The 15394-nt window shown below is 45.7% G+C and overlaps 1 protein-coding gene across 7 annotated transcripts in view; it reads left to right on the top strand.

Moving 5' to 3' along the window:
• Positions 1-15394, top strand: part of KIAA1210 (KIAA1210 ortholog) — a 51504-nt gene that overhangs the window by 13018 nt on the left and 23092 nt on the right. For 5 of the 7 annotated variants that reach the window (XM_031602706.2, XM_090150346.1, XM_090150344.1 and 2 more), the window contains exon 2: positions 12647-12723. In XM_031602706.2, the coding sequence (XP_031458566.2) occupies positions 12657-12723 (67 nt within the window). In that variant the 5' untranslated portion in view covers positions 12647-12656. The other 2 variants (XM_090150347.1, XM_090150345.1) reach the window with 2 other exon arrangements.

The raw sequence follows: 15394 nt of genomic DNA, 5'->3' as shown, positions 1-15394 counted from the left end.
CAGCAGCAAACAGAAAAGGGAATGAACCTTTTGCAGTCCAGTTGTAGTGATGGGAAAGTTCTCTTCTTTATTAATGAGCTGCACTGCTCATGTATTAACAAATAACAGGAAATACAGAAATGCACATTGGCTTTAAAAAATACTCAGCTAGAAATCCGATATTAAATGTTTTTGTATATCTAACCTGAGGTTTGTTCTGTAATTCCACCCTGCCGAGAGATTTGATTTGCAAGAAATTCTTTTGATTGCAGTGCGGGCTGCAGGGGGAAGTGGATGGGACAATGTACGTTAGTGTTGGTGCTTTAAATCACCATGAAGACAGCTTTCTTTTTCCTTTCACATTCTCCCTGCTAAGGAGTGGAAGAAAATTTTCTGCTGCAAAAACTGAGTGGGATCTGATGATTATTTGCATCAGCAGACTGTAGAGGGCTCTACTTTTGCATACATATAGAATTACAGAAAGTGAAAATTAAAGTGAAAAGCAAGCAAAATTGTATCTTGAGGCTTAAGATATGAATGTTGATAGTTAAAGGTAAGGACGTAGGCTTGGATAGCAGCTCAAAAGTAAAGCTTGCAGGTTCTTCCTCCTCTTCGTACCTGTGCTGAAGGCTGCACCCCTTATGCCAGGTGTCTCACTTTACTCTGCTGAACTATGGATTTTCAAAGTCTCCCAGTTCTTTCTGGGTTTCAGTTAGCATTCCCATCCTATGCTGACTCTTTTCCTCCTTTGAAACTTGTGACAATGCCTACAAGAAGGGATGTAAGTCTACGTTAGGAATGAGGGGGAATGCAGTTGTGGAAGGCAGGGAGAGGCTATAAAAGGTGGGCAGCAGATGAAGCTTCTTTCATATGATATAAGATCACTTTCTTCCTTGTGGAAATCCACCTGGTGCATAAAGGGCAGCATTTTTTTCTAAACGAACTCTTCTTTCTTGTTATTCGTCAGTTTGGTTTTGACACTGGATATGTGTGCAGATTATGTTCCTCATCCTGTTGTCTCAGCCCTATGATGTGTTCCCAAGTGGATTAGTGACTATTAATACTTTGTACTCGTTACAAATTTACATGCAACTTTGGCAGTGGTTATTGGCTGTTGAAATGAGTCTCAGACATTAATTTCAGCAACAATGATGTTTGGAGCCTGAGATTAATTTTGGATTAAGTTCCTTTTGAGTTTCACCCAAAACATTTGTCCTTCTGGACAGCATCAGATGTGCCAAGGAGAAGCTTCCCCAAATCCTCATGTGGTTGTTGGACCTGTGGGAGTTAGTTTGCTTTGTGAATGAAATGCATTTTGTGTTTTAAGCAATTGGCTTACTCACAAGTAACGATTTAGCCAAAGCAGCCCAGAGCTCCAGCACTAAAACCCAGCACTGACACTGGGAAAGAGCTCCCTCTGAGCTGCTGCACCCAGCAGGGGCTCGTGGGCTGTTCTAAGAGCTGCTTTGAGTCCCTGTCTCCTGCGCTGCTGTCACATCAGCCTTCAGTGCCCCACGTTTTGCCTTTGTGCACAACAGTGATGTGCGACTGAGCCAATCATTCTGTGTTGAGTCCCACCCCTGTGCTTTGTTAGTGCTCTTGGATGAGATGTCATCCTAAAATAAAAAATCCTAATGTAACAGCACCAATCTTAATCAGATGAATAAAAACTGCAGATTGTTTTCTTATTTCTCTTTAGCCAGCACTGGCAACCAGTAATCTTAAACTGTTCCTGCAGTAAATCTGTTGCTCTTGTAGCTCATCCCTGTTGCAGAGCTATGTTGTGCTTGGTCCTGTCTGCTGTTGGAGAAGTCTATCAGCTTTAAGCAGATACGATGCAGTTTTCTAAGGCCCACAGAAGAATCTGTTAATATGTGCCTTTCTGTTATTGGTACTAGCCAGATACATAATTATGAGCTGAAAAAATGTGGTTGCTTGAACAGTAAGATTCACTGATGGTCAATGCAAACTGCTAATTTCCAAAGACGAATATAGCATGTTAGAAGCTATATAAAGTGTGTGGCTGAAGGCTTTGCCTGCCTGCTCAGAGCCAGTTTCTATAACAGACGCCAAGGAAACATATTTAATTGGTCTGTAGTTAAGGTGGTCACTGAAGATTTCATGGTGCCTTTCACAAGCAATCCCAGAATTACGGACATACTTCAATTTGAGTGTGTTCTGCCACACCAAGCTCTGCACTTCCAGTGGGATAGTTCATTTCTTTCTTTTGGTCCAAAACTGTCACAAAAATGTATTCTGAAAAATGTGCACTCTTGTCTTGAAGACACGTTCAGCATTTGAGAAGGGCTCTCGATCAGGGGATGCATTGGAAAATGGTCAATATATTTGTAGTTTGAGGTGAAAGTCATTGTCAGTGTAGACTGATATGACCATTCCATCAAGTGAAGTTTATTTTCAGCTTAGGTGCTGCTGCATTGTTGCAAGTGAACTGGGTGTGCTTTAGAGCTCCATCAAATGCTACTGAAGTGGGGAGCAGGGCAGTTCCAAACTGTCAGCAGCTCATTTGCTTCCTGCAGCATCTTGTTTTTGGGAGCCACAGCGCTGCAGAGGGGCTATGGCAGGAGACTGCCCATCACACTCTGCTCCTTGGCACACACTGAGATGTGGAGCACTTCTCAGGCTGTTCATTTCCAGACAGAGGTGACAGTGCCTGGTTTCAGGAAATGGTGTGTGGAGGGTAGAGGAGGGAAAGAACTGGAGAAGGGATGTACTTTTTGGAAAGTGGGGAGCTCTCTTCACTGGGGCCAAATCAGACAGGGTGAATGGAACAGAAGACTCCCCAGGCATTATAATCCCTTGGGAATCTTTCAATGTGCAACCTATGAGCTTGTTCCTGTCCGTGGCAATTTACCAGCATTTGGACACTGGTGAGCATTTTGTCTTCAGCTCACAAGGGTTGCTCAGCTCAGTGCTTAATACTAAAAGCATTCAGACTTAAGCCCTGTTTTCTTACACAAGAATAATAGAGAGGGTGAACAAAAGCAGCCAGGAGGTGGCAGAGCCATGGCACCACAGGCGGTTGAGCACAGTTAGTACAGTGGTGCTATATTATTAACAGAAAGAACAACTATTTCTAATTGTTGATTCATTCTTTTTGACTCATCCCTGTGCAAAGAAGTTCACTTGTGTCTTACTATGGCCAGTGAATTACTCCACCCTGCCAGTCCTCCTGCTGCTCACACTTCTCTCTGCATGGTGTCTGGTGGCTAAGCAGCCATCATGATGTGGTGCATCTGCTGGCTGCAGGCAGAGGAATTCCAGGCAGCTGTGCCCCTATGGTTGGTTTCAGCACAGAAGCCCCCTCTCTGTCACTACAATACCAAGTGTCTGCTGGAGGTGCACCCCTAACGCTGCCTGTCCTGCTCCTATTCCACTGGAGTAGAAGCTTCTTGGCTTGGGACAATCTGCTGAATGTGTTTTTCACTCTTCTGCACCATTTGGCTGGAGTTTTTGTCTACTTTATTTTGCCAGATTGAACCCTAAAAACATCTTGCCATACTTTTACCTCATATTCTCTCCTTATGCCACTCAGAGTGTCTGGCTTTGTACCCTTTCAGCAAAAGAGAGAGATTGATTTGTTGTTTTCTTCCTGTACAGAGGTCTGGAAAATGTAATAGCTGTGATGCAAAGGCTTAGAGTTGGCCTTAGAAGCTGAAATCTGGCTACAGATACTTCAGACAAAAAGGAACTAGCTTCAAGCTATGCTTCCAGTAGATAACTTACCTGAGCGATGTAGGACAGCGAGAGCTGATTGCCAACCAGACCTGGGCAGTGCTGAGATGGGGAGATGGGTGAAAATTCAAGGGAATTTCAAGGTTGGGTTGTTATTGCTTTTCTTTTCTTACAGGTTGCTGCTGTAAGAATACACTTGAGCATGAAATGCCTCGATTCTTTCCAAAAGCCCCACTTGAAAGTTATCAAAGCGTGTATTTCTGAGTTAAGTTGTTTTTGTTTCAACTGTTATACATCAAGGGGTTTTAAGAAGTGTTTTGAATACAGGAAACATTAACTGCAGGCTTTCTGATTCGTTCGTATGCTGTAGTAGCAGTAATAACAATCATTTGTACTGAGGTAGCAGGTGGCCCTCCAAGGTTTCATTGTGGGCGTCACTGTTTATACAAATTAAAGCCAGTCAGTTCATATCCTGTCTGATTTTGCGTGCAGATGCTGTGCTGTCGCTGCTCATCATGCTGTGAGCAGTCAGCGCTGTGCTAGCAGTGCAGTGCTTCCAGTGCAAGGTACACGAAGAAGCAGAGGCTGGGCCACATGTATCCTTGCTCATCCTTTAACTGTGTTGCACCGATGCGTGCTACTGCACTCATATGGGTGCACGAGTACCAGGGTCTCACATGGCCTGTCACCATTCTGTAGCACCTTGGTGGTCGCATCATGGCTGGAGGGACAACAGCATGCTCAGCTGGAGCAGGGGAACGTTGCCATGCAGACAGAGGTTCTACTTTCTGACCGTTCAGCCAGAGCTAAGGCAGTGTTCCAGCTCCAATTTTTTGTTGTGGTTGTTTCTTTTGGCCTCAGAGTTTCAAGGATCTGGTGCTAATTAGAGAACTGAATGTTTGACTTTTATTCGCGATGAATTCATTTGTGCTTATTCATTCTAAGAAATATGTTACTGTGTGCTTCTGCCAGGCTTTGTAAGTATCTCACCTAACAGCACAGCTCTGATCCCTGCAGAGGTTCAGGCATGAGGGGGTGTATGTGAGAGCCTGGCTCAGCACCGTGCTGCAGACATCGTGTTAATCCTCAAGCTGTCCCTGCACCTGGGGAAAATACAGCCTGACCGAGGTGTAGAGGAGTTGTTTGCTGAGTCACTCTAGCAAATTGCTTCTCCTTCTCTCAGCTGAGTGAAAAGAATATTGCAGTAGTTGAAATTTCATTGTTTTCCTTCATAAAATGCAAATTGTCTAATTGCTTCCTTTCTTGCAGCGCTTGGCCACTTAAGATCTTACAGAATGCCTGGCCCTATCTGCTCTTCTGCCAAAATATCCTCTTGTCAGTACCCTCTTGTGGTCCTTGCCCTCTTTGGTGTCACCCTACTGGATTTCAACCATTTTGGATACCCTCTCTGCTCCCTGATGTCTTCCTCAAGCTAAATGCAACTTGCTGTTCTATTGGTGCACACCAGCACTGGCTGAGATGCTCTGATTTTAGAGGAGTGTGTGTGAATGGACTCTCAGAGTATGTCCCCTTTGTAGTGGCTGCTCTAAAGAGAACAGGCACCCAGCAGCATGGGGACAGAAGTGACTTGGGGACTGCTCAAAGTTATACCAGCATATGTTCAGGTTGGATATTAGGAAAAACTTCTCAGAGTGGTGGGTTATTGGAACAAGCTGCCCAGAGAGGTGGTGGAGTCACCGTCCCTGGGGATGCTCAGGAAAGAGGTGGATGTTGCACGGAGTGACATGGCCTAGAGCAGTCTCACATATGAATTGGTGGTTGGACTAGATGATCTCAGTGGTCTTTCCAACCTGAATGATTCTGTGGTTCTATGAATCTATGAAGCACATGGGTGACCTCCCTTGGCTCTGGTAGCTCTCCTGTGCTGCACAGGGTGCTCCTCTGGGGCTGGAAGGAGCAGTGGGAGCTTCCCTGGAAACCCTTGGAGTCACACAGAGCTGCAGAATTTCTCCTCTCACAGGTGTGGATGCTGTCCCAGGGCTTCCTTTGGCTCTGATTAAGGTCAGCAGCCAAAATGGGGTCTGAATTCCAGAAGCAGTGGAAGGCCATGAGGTTTAGCCAGACAGTGTGTTTCAACACAAAACGGAACTGGCCTTCTTTATTTTCACATGTGCACAGCCAATAGATGTTGCCCTGCTGGGTCTGGGACTTCACATGGAGCGATTTCCTGAGCTTCCTGCCAAAGGCAGTCCGAGTCCGCAGAGCCTGGTTTGATTTTTGCTCTTCTAGCCTAGAGCTGGCTGCATTGTTTGGGGAGTTGGATCCACAGAGTGAGTGTTGTGACACAGTGACTCCGGGACATTTCTGTTAGTCACTCCTTTCTTTGTTGTTGTTCTTTAAGTGCATTTTAAATTCCTGGGCATGTAATGTCTTCATTAACTCATCCTGAAAGCAGTGTGCCCTGCACAGTGTGAGCTATCTGATGTTTTTTTTCCTATCCTTAAGCTGTTCTTCAGCCCACAAAGTGAGGGATAAGGGACTGTTTTGGAAAAAAAGTAGAGCTTCAGTCATAGCCTGAAGTCCTGTGTTTCAGTTCTGGCCTTCCGTTGGCTATTGTTTCAGCCCCATTTTTCCTGCAACGCTCAGACAACTTAATTTGTTAAAAACGTCCCCAGCCTCTTCCAGGCCTAGGATGTAATGATGCCTCACATTTTGTGAGAATAAGCAGGGATCCAAAGACAGGAGCGTAGCACTCTTACAAAGTGCTAACTAGAAAGCAGTGGCCAAAGATGCCCACCCCCATGTGGATTTGGTTTGAATGCAGCAGTGCAGAGGTGCACAGCCTGGCCTGTCTGTGGATCTGACTCCTGCACCGAGAGGCTGCAGGCATGGGGTGGTGACATGGCTTCCTGCTGCTCTGCTTGGGGACACTTCCAGAGGCAGTGGTTCTTACTGGAGCAGCTCCATAGCTATCTCTTGTTGCATCCTTGCTGGTGCAGGGCCACAAAAATGATCTGACGGATGAAACACCTCCCTGTGAGAACAGGCTGAGGTCTGGGGCTGTGCAGCATGGAGAAGGGAAGGCTCCAGGGACACCTGAGAGCGGGCTGTCAGTATCCAGAGGGGTTGTAAGAAGGAAGGGGACAGACTCTTGAGCAGGGTCTGTGTTGACAGGACAAGGGGAAGCGGTTTCAAACTAGGAGAGCGGAGATTTAGAGTGGATGTAAGGAAGTTTTTTCACAATAAGGGTAATGAGGCACTGGAACAGGTTGCCTGGAGAGGAGATGGTGCCCCATCCCAGGAGACACTGCAGGTCAGACTGGACAGGCTCTGAGCACCTGGTGGAGCTGTCAGTGTCCCTGTTCAGTGCAGGAAGTTGGACTGGATGGCCTTTAAAGGTCCCTTCCAACTCAACTGATTGTATGATTCTGTGTTCAATGCATGTCCCCCCCCTTTCCCAAGCTCACCGGCTGTACCCATGGCAGCAGATCTGAGGGAGCTCCTGCTGCCTGCAGCCTCTGCATTCCTTTAGCCGTTGCTGGCTGCCTGCTGCCTCTGTTGCTTCTTGCTAGGAAAAGTGGAAGATCCTTGTTCCAGCTGTTCTGCAGTGTAAAGAAGAATTACTACATGGGAAAGGCACTGACTTACTGCTACGCTGATGCCAAATGGTGCAGTTCAGCTGGGGCAATTGATGCATGATCCTCTTCTGGAGAGTCCATCTGGGTCCAAAGTGCTGGCTGAGCCCTGCGTGTGCTTAGTGAGTGACTGGGTGAGTGCTGGCCTTGACTGGAACAAATTTCTCTTATGTTTCTCCTGATTTGTACAGACCAGAAAGTGCACTGGAAAAATGGTGCTATAAATCACTGTCAGAAAAGCAGCTCTTGGCTTAGCTCCTGGTAAGCAGGTGGATATTAGTGCTGCTGTCTGTGCTGATGCAAGCATGCCATAGGGATCCCCACACCGACAGCGGCAGCACAGTGTCCTGCTAATGAGCATTGCAGAGTAATTAGGGGCACAAGGGCAGCCGCTTGACATGGCTGGTACAGATGCCAGCTGTCACAAAGCTCGACATCAGTGGGACCTCTGAGCTAAGAGCAGATCGGTAGCTGCTCAGCTGCTGGTACTGCTCTGGTTTAAGCTAACACAGGTCCACATCCGTACACTGCAGCCGTGTCCCTGTTTGCATGGAGGCCACGCTGCAGTGGTTTAGTGCTGAGAGTGAGGGCATCTTGGGGAGCAGGGCAGGGCAGAGCACTGAGCCCCTCGGTTCAAGGCTGCTGACAGCGCATTGCCGCCGTGTTTTCTCTCGTAGCTTATAAATAGTTTTTGTCATTTGCCCTTCCCCCTTCCTATCCTTTTGGCTTCTCACACAATTACAGTCTGAGCCTGTGTGACTGTATGAAAGGCATTTCCTCCTGCTACTTTTTTTTTTTTTTTTTTTGAAGTCGGCTTCAGCCCACCAGCTGCTTTCCATTAGTGTTACACACACACTCGCCGGGAGGGCAGCACATATTGCTTCAGGCGCTGCTGAACAGCAGAAATCCTTCAGAATCAGTCAGACAGAGGCTTCTCAAAGCAGACTATAGGTACAGTGAGTCCAGCCCGCTGGGAGCTGTCTTCTGGCAAGCCTTCGCTGGGAAGCTGAGGTGTGAGGATGGGGCAGGGGGAGCGGGTGTTGGCTGAGTGCAGGGTGAAAGCTGTGAATGCATCTCTTTATGTGAACGTTGTTTGCTCTGGGTATCTCTTTGAGGAGAGCAGCTGGCTCTTTTCTGATGCTGTGAAGAATTATGACCCCTGGGAGAGCGTTTTTATTGATGCTGTATTGATAAGCTACTTATCTAGACTTCCTAAAGACTACTATTATTGTATTACTTGTGATCCTTTGAAAAGGGCCTTAACCTTTGTTAAGCTCTTCTTCTCTCTGTAGAATTATGCAGTATTCATTAACTTTGTAAACTCCTAGCTCTCACTATCATCAGCGGAGACAGAAGCAAGAGTCCTTGAGTCAGCTTCCATTTGTGCCTACATTCTCTTGTGCCTACATAAAGTAGCCACAGTCAGGCTGCGGTGATGCCAGCTGTGGCCTGGCAAAACCATCTTGTGGGTCAGAGATGGGCAGTTTGTTCTAGAAACACTGAGCTCTGGAAGAGTACATCTAGTGGGATGAGCTGTGTGAGGTCAGTGCTCTCTTTTAACAGAGTTGTCTGTGGGTCCCACGCTGCTCAATGTGTCCCTGATGGGCCAGGTTCTGGCTCTGGGTACAGAGACCAACAAAACCTTGTTTTTGATAGACTCAAGGGATGTGCAAATGGAACAGAAATCTCATGGGCTCTGGTTCTGCTTTGTGAATCCCCTGAAATCCCCTTTAGGGGGGCTACAGAGATGACACTGAAGACAGAATTTTGCTGCGCCTACTATCAGTGTGTTAAGCGAGTCCATTGATAGTTGGCTTGTAGGGTTCCCAGGGAAGAAGCAATCAACCCCATTTTGTCAGAACAAAGTCCTCCAACGTGCTTTAATTAGAAGAGTAAAAATTTAACCGGTCACCTTTCACTGAAGAACGTAACCTGAACGCATACCTGTCTTACATCCCACTCTTTTGTGAGGCCTAGCGCTCAGGGGAGAGCCGTGCGCTGGGGGATGCTGGCCATGGCTGCTGCCTGGAGGTCTGTATGGGGGCATGTGTTCCCCTGTGCTGAGCCATCTCGCTGCACAAAGTGTCCCTCTCTGGGGCTGAGCAGAGATCTTCTCTTTGTCTTGGGTTTTTGTTAAGTGCAGGAAACCTGGGTGCTGTACAGGGCTGATTTCCCAGGAGCCGCTTGCTTAAGTACACAAACCAAGGAATGGAAGGGAGTTGTCTTTTCTTTTTGCATTTTCCCCCCATGTGATACACACATTCAGGTGATGTACTTAGCTGAGGAAAAGGGAACGTTCAGAGAACTCTCCTGGGGTTGCATTTCTTGCGCCCAGTCACTGCAGAGCATTCCAAGTATCTGCCAGTTGGTGAAAGAGAGGCAAGGCTGCTTCTCCTGTTCATGGGCAGAGCTTTCTCTGCAGACTGATAAGTTCTTCTCATGAGTTGAAGAGCTCCCGGTGAATGCACTGCAGTAGAGTGATGGATGGAAGCTGGGTATAGGACAGAAAGGAGCCCAGATCCAAATCACCAAACCAGGTGAGCATAGCAGTGATTACCAGCTAGCTCCTGCTGCCTGCTTTGAAATAAAGCAAGCCCTGCAACCTTGTGGGGGTTGTATTGCTTCCTTTGCTTTGCCTTCTGGTGGACTCCTTCTCCCAGCTGTCCCTTTGCATCTCGCCACACAAGCACCAAAAATGCTGCTCCAAAGGGCCATTCATTTCACCCAATACTTCTCTCACTAAAAGTCAGTGAGTGTATGGTATTTGTTTAAAACGTTGTCTCATGGTGTGATGCTCTGGGGGAGCGTGCAGGGTGCATGTGGTTAGTGCAGCTGATTGAAATGGACATGCAGTATCAATACATCCTGGCCACATGCAGCACTGCGTCTGGCAGCTGTCATTAAGGGCTGGCAGTGGTCAATGTCTGAGGGTTCAACCAGTTAATGCCTGTGCACTCACATGGATCGGTATTGATGAGTTTTTGTCCTCTTTCTCTCCATGACATTAATCCCTAGGCTAGGATTTGTTGCCCAGAAATGTTGCTGGCTTTTCTCTTGTAAAATAAAACACACTGCCACCAGAATTTGACATCTAAATACCATCTAAATGCTAACTTTCCTTCAGCTGCATCATCAAGCTTTTAATGATGGAACTTACACTTCCTCTGTAAATACTGTAATTTTTTTGTCATCTAAGTGCTTGTCACACTAACCACATGGAAAAACCTGTGATGTTTCCCTCACCTCAAGTCACTGTTTGGTTCGCTGGAATGATGATGCAGTGATCAGGTCTACAAAGGCTCCATTGGGTCCTCAGTGAGGGCACTTCTGCAGACAGGCAATGTACCCTTGCAATTGACACTTGACCTCCATATGCCCCAGAGAACTCAGCTGTAAAATTGAGTTAGTGCAGGAGCTGATTTGCCTGTGAAGAGATTGCCTCGGAGCCGAACTGCCCTGCACTTATAGTTCTACTGCTATAAAAGGTGCACCGAATGGAAATAAATGCTTGCACTTGTAATACGTGTGGCAGTCAAAGTGTCTTCATGGACTGATGGGAGCAGCTACGATGATGGAGTGATTTAAATAAATGTAGAGCCAGCAAAAACAAACCTGGATCTCAAACGTTTTCATTGTATTAAAGGTGGGCAAATCAGAAGTTAGGGTGCAGATGAGCCAAATGTCAGAGCCACTCGTGTTCTGTGAAAATAAGCCCAAGAGTGGGGACTTGCCTGTTTGTCCTTGTGCATTCACTGAGTGCTTCCTTGATGCTTTATTTCAAATTCCTTTCCATAAAGAAAAATCAGAACATCAATCTGCATACGTGTAAATCAAGGGGAAAAAATGGATCAGAATTTCTTCTTAACACAGAGTCTGCATGAGAAGGTTGAAATGCACAGGAGATGCAGACATTTCCAAGGATAGCTGATGAAACCTGAGGGTAAAACGGAGAAGTGCTGGGTGATTATCATTATCCAACAGCAAAAATCTTAGAAGTCTTACTTATGGTTGCTTCTGAATACTATTTAACAGTTGTTTCAAAACTCTCTTCAGTGCATCTTATTTAGAAAAGGTATAACCAATCCTGGTCCTGCAGTGACTTTCATCGTATTTTTGCAAGGTGAGATGAGATTGTTTGGATTAATGCACTCCTGTGGCCACTGCTAAAGATGAACTGAAGCAGAAGAAAGCCGCAGCCCATCGCCAGTCCCATCGCCTTTGCACTCCTCGTTTTATCTGAGGTTGTCTGAAGTGCTGGGCTGTCCGTGGGCTGTGAGAAGCGCTGGTGCTTTCCGGTGTGACAGATTGGAGGTGTGACTGGTAGAGAAAAAAATCCAATAGTTTCCTAACTGGCCAAGCAGACACCTAAGCAACTTAAGTTGGCAGCAGTGTACCGCTTTGAAGTGGAAAATTGTCCGACCACGCAGAAAAGTGGGCAGGATTTGTGTGTGGGTATTTTCCTTTGTAAAGATTTCTTCCTCTGAAAGTCCTGCCACAGCAGGTCGGAATTGCTTGCTGTGTAAGGGTATCACTCAGGGATCTTCCCCAACAAAGGACAGTATTTATGAGCTGCTGTGCAGGACTGTCACGTTGCCATTGTTGCTTGACATTTGTACTGTCACTCTTGCGGTCTGCTGCTTCGTTCCTTTGTTTCTGACAGACGCCCTTTTAGGAGCCTTGGAAAATACAAAGTGGAGCCAGTTAACATTGAATGATCTTAAAACTAGGCTGAACTTTTGTTTTCATCAGAGAGGAAGATGATGCCATCAGCTAATGTGGTTGATCAATAGCCCAGCTTGCGATAAGGTTTCAAAGCTTGTGGCTAAAAGCTGATTGCACTGGATCCAAAATAAATTTGATCTATTGGTTTCCACAAATGTAGCATAGCCCAGGATGATGGTTCAGTGCTGATGCTTAACTAATTTTAATAATGCTGACAGGCTGCCTGCTGTGAGGGCACTGTAATACGCCAACCCTGGCGGCAGAGCTCTTACTTGAGATGCTTTGTACGTGGAACTGTGCATGGAGCTGTCAGTCTGTAGCAAACAGCATGCATAAAGATTCGTGATTCAGGCACTGGGGAGCGTGACAGACCTTGCTGGCATTTTCTTTAGATGCAAACTTTGATCCTGGATTCTCAAGAAGAGAGAGGTGCTGGCATGACGTGAGGCTGCTCTATTAGTTCTGACCGGAGAAATAAGTGCTAATGAAAAAGAGTTCTGTGGCTGAGAAACAAAATAAGTGTGTGAGCCCTGTTTGTGATGAGCATTTGCAGCTTTAGAAAGGATCCAGCCACACTCTTTCTTCAAGTGAGGTGGGATCACAGTCTGCAGGGAAGGTGGACTAAAATTTCACTAATACTTTAATCTCCATTTCAGTGACTATATCATGGCTACGGGGCCAACAGATGTCATACAGTCACCTGAACCAGGGGAGACAGCCGAAGAGTACACAGGTAAGCAGGAGTTCTCTGCTTGTATAGCTGATTTGGAAGCCAAGGCTTGTTTTCTTCAGGTTAGAGGGCCATCTATACGGACCTGGTTTGCAGTTCTGTTTTGACTGTTTTTCTGTGTGGCTTTGTCAGCTGGCAATATTATAGGAAAGGCATTTAATGTGCCCTACTGGAGACTTGTTTTCTGGTTATTTTCTGGTTCTGCCTTGGATTTTCAGAAGACAGGACACTGGAGCTTGAAGAGCTGGCTGTTGTGTCTGCTGTGATGACGGATGCTATGAACCAGCTCTGCTGTGTTGGGGCTGTCTGTGGGAGCTGTGAGTGCCCTGCTGCAGCCTGGCACAGACAGCCATTTGTTGCTTATCTTGTCAACTAGTGGCATGGGCTGATGCAAACAGCCATGAGGGAATGGAATAATCTGAAGGAAGAGGAAATACCTTACACCAGAGTTGCCTTAATTAAAGCAAGTCCCCTGTGCTAATGTTCAGTCTGGTGTTGGGAAGCTAAGCAAATACAAAGAATACCACGAAAGCTGAGGCATTCAGCAGTGACTATCATACCACTTGATAGGTTTTTTTTTCCCTTGACTAACATTTCACGATCTTCTTCAGTGTTTCAGTGCTTCAAAAATCATCTTGCTTCTTTCTTTAGAAATACATCTGCTGCCTGAAGAATATTGGTAGAAGAGAAGCAAATGGCAAAGGGACTGGTAGTTGAACCTTACATGGCAGATGGATAAGGGTGAAGGTAGTGTGATGTTGGATGCTCAGTAGCAGCCAGTTTCCTAAATTTGTAATCTAGTTTACCACATTGGCCGCTGTTGTTCGTGATACACTGGTGACCTTGTGAGAAAACCCACATATGCAGATTTTGTGCTAGTTTGCTAGTGTTCAGGAAACAGATCAAATTTTGACCCTGGTGACAAGGAAGGCAGGAAATGCCTTGCTGTCCTGAGTGTTGGCTCTAAGAAAAACAGTGACATTTCTGTCTCCAACTGAACCAAACCTCAAGAAAGTTAAAACTTGCTGCACTATTACAGAATTATTCAAGGGACACTTGACTGGACCTGAAAAATCCTACCTTGCTTTTTCAAAATATCCTGTTTACATCCCGTGTAGAGTTGTCTCACCTCTTCCTCTTCATAGCTTTCAGTGACCCAAAGGCTTTGGGGGCTGAAATTCCCAGCCTTCACAGTCAAGTCAATTGGATTAATTTGTTGGGCTTTCCCTGGTTGTCTGACTGGTTTTACAGGGCTTTTAGTGCGTGCTGCTCCTTTCAAGCAGAGCATAGCTGTCTACAAACTACCAGCATCCAGTGCTAGCTTTGCTGAATTCCGTGATTTTATTGCCTGTCTGGCAATGCTGAGTGCTTGAAATGAAGCTAGAATAATGGCATCTTATGAGGATCTTGCCTGTTTTGTTGGTTGGTTTCTCTGTCTTTAATCCTGCACTTTTATTGGTGAAAATATCTACTAGATTTGGAGAAAAAAAAAAGGAAAGCGTGCCCTGATCACACCTTAGGAAGTCAGAGAGAAGGGAGTATCTCTGTATGAACTGTTTCATTTAAATATGATCATTGAGCTCCCAAGTCAGATACTCCCTCTGCTTTTTACAGTCTCAATTTTACACTGGAAAAAGCTGCTTCTTATTTTCTGTGTTGTTATGGAAAAGAAGCATGCAGTGAGCAGAGAGAGTGTTGATTCTTTCAGTGCATTGGAGAAGCAATGAAAGAGGCAATGGACAAACGGAAAAAAAAGCAACAACAAAAGCAACAAAAGAATAAACTTTATAGAGAAAGCAGGTGATTATCCCTGCTCCTTTTTTCTTATCATAAGCTAATGAGCTCAATCAGTTAGAATAAGCAATTCATTTTTAGGAAGGCTTTTGCTTGTTAGGACAGTAGCCTTTAAATATAGTATTTTATTTTTAATGCCTTAAAATGGAATTTTGGCAACTGCAAGCGTTTGGAAATGATGAGTCAATATCTCTCAGTGGGTGAGTGGGGAATAGGCAGTTGTCTGAGCTTGGGTTTTTTCACCCTGTTTTGACTAGATGTTTGTTATACAACAACTTTCTTCCATTTTAAGCAGTAAGATCTTTGTGTGTATCATTAGTTGAGTTGTCATAGAGCACTCTACCAATTTAATGATATATTGGCCTTATCACAGGGCACTTAAATGTAGATACCTATAAAGGAAATGTACCGCTGCCATCAACAGCGTGCAGAACAAATACACAAGTGTTTGCAGCAGGACATTGATATGATCCTTCTGAATGGTGTCTTCTTTATCAAATGCTCCAGTGCAGAGCAGTCCCATGGTTTCCATCTTTGCACAGCAAAGTCATCTTTCTCATGCCATAATATGGCAATTGCCCATCCTTTGGAGCTGAGAGGAACGTGGCGTTTCTCACTCTGAAGCAGCTGAAGATATGCAGCTGAGCAGAATGCAGCTGAAGAGGAGTTATTGCTGGAGGAGTGTGCCCTGACATCAGTAGTGCACTGGAGTCTAGAGGAGGCACGGAAGTAACAAGTGTGTCTGCACTGGAGGACTCCATGTTGTGCACCAGTACCCAGGTATTGTCCCATGCCAGCTGAGGTTTATTAAGTGGCGGTGGTCTCAAATCCTTTCCATAGTCTCTCTTCCAAAGCTAGCATCATTTCTGACCTAAAGAAG

The sequence above is a fragment of the Phasianus colchicus genome, chromosome 14 (assembly GCF_987193195.1).
Source record: "Phasianus colchicus chromosome 14, bPhaCol1.hap1.1, whole genome shotgun sequence".
Lineage (NCBI taxonomy): Eukaryota > Metazoa > Chordata > Aves > Galliformes > Phasianidae > Phasianus > Phasianus colchicus.
The sequence above is the reverse complement of the archived record's forward strand: the minus strand, read 5'-3'. Positions and strand labels throughout refer to the sequence as shown.